The 9,574-nt window shown below is 38.5% G+C and overlaps 1 protein-coding gene across 1 annotated transcript; it reads left to right on the top strand.

Moving 5' to 3' along the window:
* Positions 1-95: 95 nt before the first annotated feature.
* On the top strand, positions 96-9,301 carry tesca (tescalcin a). Its single transcript, XM_084413456.1, has 8 exons — positions 96-195; positions 1,987-2,056; positions 2,398-2,478; positions 6,544-6,683; positions 7,222-7,283; positions 7,363-7,470; positions 7,772-7,819; positions 8,457-9,301. The coding sequence occupies exons 1-8, from the start codon at positions 135-137 to the stop codon at positions 8,532-8,534; spliced, it is 648 nt and encodes a 215-aa protein (XP_084269582.1). The 5' UTR covers positions 96-134; the 3' UTR covers positions 8,535-9,301.
* Positions 9,302-9,574: the final 273 nt, after the last annotated feature.

Raw genomic sequence — 9,574 nt, 5'->3', positions numbered from 1 at the left:
CGGTCGCGCCATATGTGTGTGTGTCACAGCTGCATATTTGCATATTTCATGAGAGGGGCGGAGCTTTGCTGTCAAAGTGTGAGCGAGCGCAGCGCACATTGCGAAAGTTGTGATTGTCTCTTCCGGACGTTAACATGGGTGCTTCTCAGTCAGGACGAGTGCCTGAGTTTCAAGATCTGACTGATAAAACTGGCTGTGAGTATCTAACTTTCTAAATATATAGACGGCTACATTTTTCCAGGTGTGCTTAAACGATAGACCTAGACACTTACAAAAAAGTACTATGGTACAGTGATGGTACCTGAAGGTAGTATGGTACTATGGTATTCATATACACAATACGCCAATGTACTTCAAAGAATAGTACCATGCATGGTTAAAAACAAAACAAAAAAACACACACATGTAAATTCAAATGATCATTATTAGTGATATGTTTAGCATTATATTATGTTTGTTAATGACCCTTGACCCACAGATCGATGACTGTACAACAAATATATGTGCATATAGCCTGTCTAAATTCTCAGTGCATTCTAGTAATGCAATGCTAGAAGTAGAAGGACTTTTGGAGAATCACAAGTAATCCCACTCATAACTGTGAATATAACTGTGCGAATAGATCATTATTGAGGAAGGTGTTTTCACAACAGTTATTTGCTGTACTGCTGTACGAATAGATTATAATCAACTCAATTGTGATAGAATAAATGTAGAATAGATATTGCTTCCTTTACACTATTCTTCTTAACATATGAGTTTTTCTCGTATTACTGGTTTTAGTTTCTTGTGAGCATGTATTTGTGAACTATAGCCTATAATTTACTTCTTCTTGTCATTTCCACCATTAAAGAGAAGTGTCTCAGTTAACAGCAGAAAATAATAGTCATCATGGTTTTGTAAAAGGAACTGCGGGGTGTTCATAATAATCAATTCTTTAAATCATAAAAATGTACAATAATGCATTTTTTAAAAAAAATCTAAATAAAAACCTTACTAAAAAGATTCAATATTTTATTTTCTGTCACTTTAAAATAATTTTCACACAGAAATTGCTAGTAAATTTAACAAAGAAATGACAAAGAAATGATGAAAAGTACAAAAACTGAAACAGTATTTTCTTGTAAAACATACTCTAATAATCTTTGTTTTAGGTAATGCATTAACATGAACTAATAAATAATATATTTTTACAGCATTTATTAACCTTTGTTAATGTTAGTTTTATATAATATGTATATATAGTGTACAGTTAGCTCATACTAGACATCTCAAATGCATATTGTATGAGCAATAATAATAGTGAGCGTTTTGATTTGGTGTCAGCTGTCATAAGATCAGGGATTGATTGCACATTCCATTTTGGTTGACTAAATATCTATAAATACAATTTGTACTGTGGCATGTTGACAGTGTTGTACACTGAGTCCATCACCTCCCTCCTGTTGTAATCGGAGAGTTTATTATGGTTACCTTATAAACCCTGCATTGTTTAACAACTCAGTTTGATGATATGATTCATTATCAATTCATCTTGCACCCCACCCACACACACATATCGGCTACTATATAATAGGAGAAAAACAGGACGTGACAAAAGAAGCATGTCCTTATTCAAAGTATCATAAAAGGCAAAAAGGTACCCAGATGACCAACTACTTCCGATGAGATTGTGAAGCGTGCATACGACGGACACTTCATTATCCCATGAGGCCACAGGAGAGGATTTTTAAATGGAAGTGAAGCAACGCAACTGACGCTGGTAGGTCACATGACAATGACAGCATGGGGATTGTAGTACGCCTGGATTACATTCATACTACACACACTCATACTATATAGAACATACTATTTTAGTGATTCAAAATAAGCACCTCCTCAAGAGAGTATGCGGTTTCGGACGCAGTCTCCATCACTCCTTCATAACAGCTTTGACTGTCACTGCATTGACCTGCAAAGTTATTTGAAATCTTTTTCTCACTTTAGTTTCCATAGAGCAGCTAAAAAACCTCCATAACAGATTTACGTACCTGACTCAAGATGAAGACACTTTAAGGTACTGTACAAATGACTTGATGCCACTCATTTAGTACTCATACTGTCATAACGGTCATCTATCACACACTTTATATTAATGCCTGTGTTAGGGCAGAGCCATTGGTCTGCAAATTATGGACGCAGATTTTTTTTTTGAGTTACAGTTTAACAATAAGCAAAATCTGTTGTTGCAATATGTTGTTTTTACCAGTTAGCTTTTCTAATTTTGATGCAAGTTCAACTTCTGCTTAACATCATATGACACAGCAAGCGTGTATTATTGAATTGTGTGTTTTGAAACACTCATTTTCCTTTATAATGAAATGTAGTGTAAAAAGAACCATTTCTTCTAAATTTCAGACGTGAACACCTTGAGAGTATGAGCGATTTGGCCCTCAACCCAATCCGAAGACAGATCATTGAGGCCTTCTTTGATACAAGGTGTGTACAGAAAAGGAAAGACTCTAACATATGGGAACTGACTGAGGTGCCCTTGAGCAATGCATCTAACCCCCAATCGCTCCCCAGGTGCAGCAGTGAATGGCTGGCCACTGCTCCGGGTGTGTGTGTGTTTACTACTCACTGCTCTAAATGTGTGATCACTAACTTGGATGGGTTAAATGCAGAGGACAAATTCTGAGTATGGGTTGGGGTGTCACAATATATCGCAATACGAAAATGCAACAATATGTATTGTGTATAGTTCACCCAAAATGAAAATTACTGTGTGAGAAAAAATTCACGTTTACAGAGTTTTAGTGTCAGTACTACATTAAACTACTATATAATGTTGAATATAATGTATAATCATGCAATGGGGGAATATTTGTGGGTCCTGATAATGGCAAATGTCTTATGTTACCATTATTTTAAATATCTAGTCAGTGAAAGAGTGCAAGTATATTCGTCTAAAATAATTTTCAGAATCATTCTGGTGTCACCATTGTTGTCCTGTGCATTGGGTTACCAACACCAAGTCCAAGCCTATTCATTTCCACACCCAATGTAATAGAGACAGAGCGACATGCGTCATAATCTGAAAACCACGCCCTCCGGTGGCGGGGCGGGGCGGGGCGGACAATCCAACCGTCTCCATTGACTTTGTATTGCCTGAAGCTGTCTCCTTGTCATTTTTGACTTAGAACAAAAAACTAAATGTCTAAAAGCTGCTATGTGACAGGGTGTACAGCAAACAAGCTAAAAAACCCAGAACTAAGTTTTTATAAACTGTCGACCCCAAAAAACGAGCGTTTAAGGACACAAGAGTCCTAAATGCGCTCTGTCTCTATACCAAATTTTGCATTTTAATCAACAGTAAATTTTTTGTTAACCCTTTACCATATGTCTTGGAGTATCGCAATAATATCGTATCGTAAGAGTTCAAGTATCGTTATCGTGATATATATCGAATCGTGACTTGAGGGTATTGTTACACATACCATACTATGTCACCTAAAATCTAAAAGTATAAAGACACAGTTAGGTTTAGTCATAATAAACATATTTACAGAAAATGAAAAAATATCAACTGAATTTACAAAGAGATTGCCTGGATTGCTTACAGGCAAATGCTTAGGGAGGCATTCAACTCTTTAAGAGTGAAATGTCCTGTAGAAAAAAAGCTGTTCCTGTGCCTTTATGTGCTAGTGCCCAGTGATCTGAGGCAACAGGGTGAGTGGAGTGTGATGATTTTACCTGCCCTTTTCCTCACTCTGGAGGAGTACCGGTCAGGGGAACACCAATAATCCTCTCAGCAGTCCGCACTGTCTATTGTAACCTTCTGAACCAAACCAGACGGTTAAAGAAGCACATAGAGCAGACTCAATGACAGCTGAGTAGAATTGTGTCAGCAGTTGCTGGCGAAGGAAGCTCAACTTCTGCTGGGCCTTCTTCACAACAGAGTCTGTGTGAGTGTCCCTCTTCAGGTCCTGAGAGATGGTGGTGACCAGGAACCTGAATGACTCAAGAGTGAGGTGTTCCTCCTGAAGTCCACTATCATCTCTCCACTGTTTTGAGCGTGTTCAGCTCCTGGTTGTTATGACTGCACCAGGCAGCCAGTTGTATGACCTCCTGTCTGTATGCAGACTTGTCACCGTTGTGGATGAGGCCGATGACAGTGGTGTCGTCTGCAGACTTGAGGAGCTTAACAGGGTTTTTTTTTAAAGTGTAGTCATTTGTGTACATTGAGAAGAGTTGAGGGGAGAGGACGTAACCCTGAGGAGCGCCAGTGCTGATGGTCCTGGATGTGAGTTTCCCCAGTCTCACTAGCTGCTGCCTATCTGTAAGAAAGCTGGTGATCCACTGACAGATTGGGGTGGGTATGGAGAGCTTGATCAGTTTGGCTGTGAGAGGATCAGGCATGATGGTATTGAAGGCCAAACTTGCGTAAGTTCCAGGTCTGTCGAGATGTTGCAGGATGTAATGCAGTCCCATGTTGACTGCATCATCCACACACCTGTTCGCTCTATATGCAAACTGAAGAGGATCCAGCAAGGGTCCAGTGATGTCCTTCAGGTAGGCCAACACCAGTCTCTCAAACGACTTCATGACCACAGATGTGAGAGCGACAGGTCTGTTGTCATTAAATCCCAGTGATTTTGGGGGGGTTTTGGGGACTGGAATGATAGTGGAGCGTTTGAGGCAGCAGGGAACTTCACACTCCTTTAGTGATCTGTTGAAGATCTGTGTGAAGATGGGGGCCAGTTGGCCAGCGCAGACTTTTAAACAGGCAGGTGAAACACCATCTGGGCCTGGTGGATGGCAGGAGGGGGGAGTGCAGGTGTTGCTTGCAGGTATCTCAGTTTTAAAAGGAAAGTCCACAGCTTTTTTTCTAGATGTGGTTTGATGGTTTTCTATTTTTGTAATTTCATGAATTGTTTTGCATTTTTCGAGTAAAGTCGAGAACGTTGTCAAAATGATCCCCGTTCACACGGATCCGTGAAAACGACTAAAAACGATGTATTCCGCTGCCAGGCCAGTAGTTGGCGATGACACTTTGTAAAGAAACACTATACTTGCCTATAGACTGGACACTTAAAGGTCCCATTCCATGGATTATTGTTTCCAGGGGTGCCCTTATAATGTTAGTATGTTTTTTAGATCAAAAATTGTTATAATTTAGAAATAAAAGGCATATTTCCTAGCCTGATTTCATTCCCTGGTTTGAACCATAGACTGTAAAAAATAGGTTTGAACACTCTGTTTGAAGGGGCGTGTCTGCTGTGAGACTTCAGTGTAAACGCCCTCTGCTGTGATTGGCTGACATGCTTGCATATGAAATATCTGGCATTAAATGTGGAACTATCTGGAAAACTTTTACTATTACAGCTATTATACGTTTTTACTATTACAGCTATCTGGATTAACGAATCATGAGAAGTTTTTTAAGTATTTAGATCTATTCCCATCACATAAAAGGTTGCAGTGATGAGCATTGAGCAGATGACAGTCTGTTGATCGCGTGAAAGATCTTATATTGCAACGCAGTTTCTGCACTATCACTAATGATTTCACCAATGCAAACATGAGGCATATAAATACAGTAAGAGCTTCGTTGTGCAGTGTAACAGCGTCATTGATTTCATAACGAGTTTTGGCAAGTGTCCAGATAAACTCGCGCTGTGTGATTGATAGCTTGGGCGATTGGAAAGGGATTGTTCTTTGATCACTTTCTGTATATTAATCACAGTTTAAGTAAGATTATTTTCATCCTACTAAGAGAAACGAACGATGTGAAGAGTGATCGCTACTTCCATATTAAATCACTACTTACCGCTTGCTGGAATATAGTTGAAATTGCCCCCTTCGTCAGTATGAAACGCTGAGAGAAGTCTCTGCTTGATATTATTCCAGGTTAGAAAAACAGTCCGTGGTGAAATGGACAGAGCAAACTAACTTCGAATTAAACTTTTGCGGTATCCGATTATAGATAAACATCAACCACGTCTGTTGACATTTCGTCATCAATACGCCTGTGTTCCTGTGGGCGGAGGTTACGGTTCTAGTGACATCACTAAAGCAGGATGTAGAGGGGTGTAGTCCAATCCAGCCGTTTTTTGTAGTCAACTTCTGTTAAATAAAATATCTCGCTTGGCATTGAACTTTGAGCTTTATAATTTTACAGATATTATTTATACTCTAACAACAACATTACACACTAACTAAAGTTTGAAACATGGGATCACATAGAACGGGACCTTTAAGGTGCATGCAACATGTTGTCACTGTTTTCACAAATTTGCCTTTCTGTAATTTACATGGAGACGATAACAGTATCGTTTTCAAAAACGTGCACTTTGAAACCGGTTTCAAAAGTGTGCGTTTTCAGGCCCCCAAAATGGCCAAAATGCATAAAACAATAGTCATAAACACAATAAAACATAAAACAGTGTCGTGTGAATGGCACTTAAAAATGTTGCAAGTTTACATTTTGCAATGAAATAAAAGGATTATACAGTAATACTTCTATATATACTCAGTGGATAATGTCTGTGTGTTGTCATCAAGGAACTTGGGTCAAAAGGAGAAGGGCTGTTTGCAGGAGATCGGTTTTGAGGAATTCGTTACCGTCCTGGCCTTTTTCAAACCACCCAAACCACACATTGCTGAGGAGGAGAGAAAAACCATCAAGAAGGAGAAACTACGCTGTGAGAATAAAGAAATAAAGACTGCCGATAGATGTTCTTTCAATTGCAGTTTTGATCGAAACAAGCTGATATACAAGTTTTGCAGATCTCACACTGCAATGTAACTTTAAAGGGATGGTTCACCCAAAAATGAAAATTCTGTTATCTTTTACTCACCCTTAGGTTATTCCAAACCTGTATGAGTTTCTGTCTTCTGTTGAAAACAAAAGAAGATATTTTGAAGAATGTTGGTAACCAGACTGGTAAGCCATTGACTCCCAATAAGAAAGAAACTCGTACAGGTTTGGAACAACATAAGGGTGAGTAAATTATTTTAATTTCTGGGTTAACAACCCCTTTAACATACTTTGACATGTTACATAGAATTATTCTGTGTGTGAAAACATCTAAACAACGGTTAAGCATCACTATAAATGCCTCTTTTAACATCATTTGAGATACTATTTGAATTTCTGAATTTGAATTTTTGGCTGATTTACATTTTTATTTTATGCGCACTACACAACTACTTTGTAAAAGCATATTTCCTTCTCTGTAGTTCTGTTCAACATGCACGACACTGACAATGATGGCATCATCACTCTGGATGAATATAGACGTGTAAGAATCATTTGACTTCTACTTGTATGGCTACAAACACAGTAGCACGATTTGATACTGATTGTAATTGTGATTGCAGGTGGTAGAGGAGCTGCTGTCTAGCACTGAAACCATAGGAGCAGAAACAGCCAAAGCCATTTCAGATGCTGCCATGCTGGAAGTCGCCAGTGAGACAGTGGGTCAGATGGTACGGTGACTTTCCACGATCAGTGTTGCCAACTATTTTCAACGGAGAGTAGCTAAATCCTGCTGAAAAATATGTCACTAGATGACGTAATGTCCTCACTTTACATCTGTTTTCTCTCCTAAGCCATGCACACATACTGTATTTTAATAACCAATATCCAATAAGCTGTTCTCATGTACATATTTTCTGCCAGACAACGGAAAGAGTATGATATAGTGACTGACTACACGTAAACCAGTCGCTAATCTAGCAACACTGTTCATCTTTTTTGATTTTGTAACTGAAACCTTTTTGTTTTTAGGGTCCTGATGAATTTTATGAGGGAATCACCTTTGAACAGTTCTTGCAGGTTTGCACTCTATAACATTTTAAGGCCTGGGACTGGGTATACTTCATTTTCTGTGTTCTGCTCCATCTTTTAAAACCTAAAAGTATAGTCCTTCGGCCGTGAGCACGGAAAGCCACATTCGGCGTGTGCATACTATCTAGTGAACTTTGTTTTCAAGCACTCGTCACTCATACATGTGCTGTTGTACGCGCACTGTCCACATGGACACAAAAATTAGGCTGCACACCGTCCGCGGTGTATACTTCAAAGTATGCTTTGAAGTCGACAGTCTTCTCTTCCTTATTGAGTGAAACGACTTCATGAATAAAATATAAATGTAAGGCGGGACTTTATTTTGTCCATCGGGAACTGATTGGATCGAATCGCTGTGATCTGGTGTAACTGACAGGTTGTCCCGCCCCCGCTCCAGTAAACGTCATCAGAGAAGAGATGGAGAAAATATTTTGATTAAAGATTACGAGGGCACATTATTATTTCTTTTTTTAAATGGTGCGAACAGATAAATAATTTAAAATAAATAATGCAATATTCCATAAAAAACAAGAATTGTCCATTTTGATTTCATTGCGACTTTAAATACAATAATAAAATGACATGCATGCTATTCATACCTCAACTTTCAACGTCTCTCCAACAGATACTGAAAGACATCGAGATCGATACCAAGATGAGTGTTCACTTCTGGAACTTGGAAACCGTGCATTGTGGGAAGTGAGAGTAATTTCCGCTTCTGAACAGCACTTTTCCAGCACAGTCTTTATTTTAGATCGAAACATCTAAAGTTTGTCCCACGGATTCAACCCTTAGTATTGAGTTTACTTGGGTTTCTTTCTCTGAAATATCTCCAATGATGGAGATATGGTGGATGTGACCACGACATGCTCTGGGGGATACATTTCAGAGTCCAGACCTCTTGACGCAAAGCGAACATACAGTGTGTTTATACATATTTGGAAGATATTTAACAACCCCTTGAGGCCCGGCTGTTTTTATGGCTTCTCATCTCTACTCTACTCTACTCTGACATGGTCGCAAACATTTTGATTCATACATACTTTCAGATACTATGTATACTGTATTTTTAGCAGGGTTGTTGAGACTGCAAAACTGAACCTTGTGATTGTGAATTTCCCTTTTGAGCAAAAGGCTTGTTGTGTAATGGAGGAAGTCTTCCTTAACAAACCAGTCCTAAAACACTCCACACCCTAAGTTAATGAGTCTACAAATCTTATCATTTTCCTCAGAAACAACAGGGAGCGATTGTTTTGTTGCCCTTAAAATGTAATCCATCTGGCTTCCTTCCCCCAAGATTATATATTAATAAATAATACAGGGTGTGTAAAGTTTTTACAGCAACAGCATTTACTGTAGGATATTACAGTGCAATATTTTTGTACATTATTGTCATTTGAAATCCTCACAACTGTCACTAAACCTTTTCTTTATATTGAAGAGAATAAAATAACCATTGTTTTAAAAGTTGCATTCTGTCTGAAATCATTAATCTATGCAATGTTATAAAATGCTTCCCATACTATATTTAGAGGTTGTGCGTTCAGCCAAACTCAGTGGTATTTTGAAGCAAATTCATCTTTTACTTGGTTGAAGCAATAGCCAAATTAGGCAAACGACAACATGACATGCTCGAAAAACAAAAAAACTACAGTGAAATAAACCAGATTAAATATGGGTTCGTTTGCAATTGGTAAACATGGTTTGTTTGTCGACTATGTACTCTACTCTTTTATTCAACAA

Source organism: Rutilus rutilus (assembly GCF_951802725.1).
Source record: "Rutilus rutilus genome assembly, chromosome: 7".
Lineage (NCBI taxonomy): Eukaryota > Metazoa > Chordata > Actinopteri > Cypriniformes > Leuciscidae > Rutilus > Rutilus rutilus.
This window is presented reverse-complemented; position numbering and strand designations above follow the sequence as displayed.

What these genes read in the sequence shown, in the direction of transcription:
- tesca (XM_084413456.1), top strand. Translation starts at nt 135, where the DNA reads ATGGGTGCTTCTCAGTCAGGACGAGTGCCTGAGTTTCAAGATCTGACT. An exon ending in CAAGATGAAGACACTTTAAG is followed by an intron (nt 2,057 to 2,397) that starts GTACTGTACAAA and finishes TCTAAATTTCAG; the next exon opens with ACGTGAACACCTTGAGAGTA. An exon ending in CCTTTGAACAGTTCTTGCAG is followed by an intron (nt 7,820 to 8,456) that starts GTTTGCACTCTA and finishes TCTCTCCAACAG; the next exon opens with ATACTGAAAGACATCGAGAT.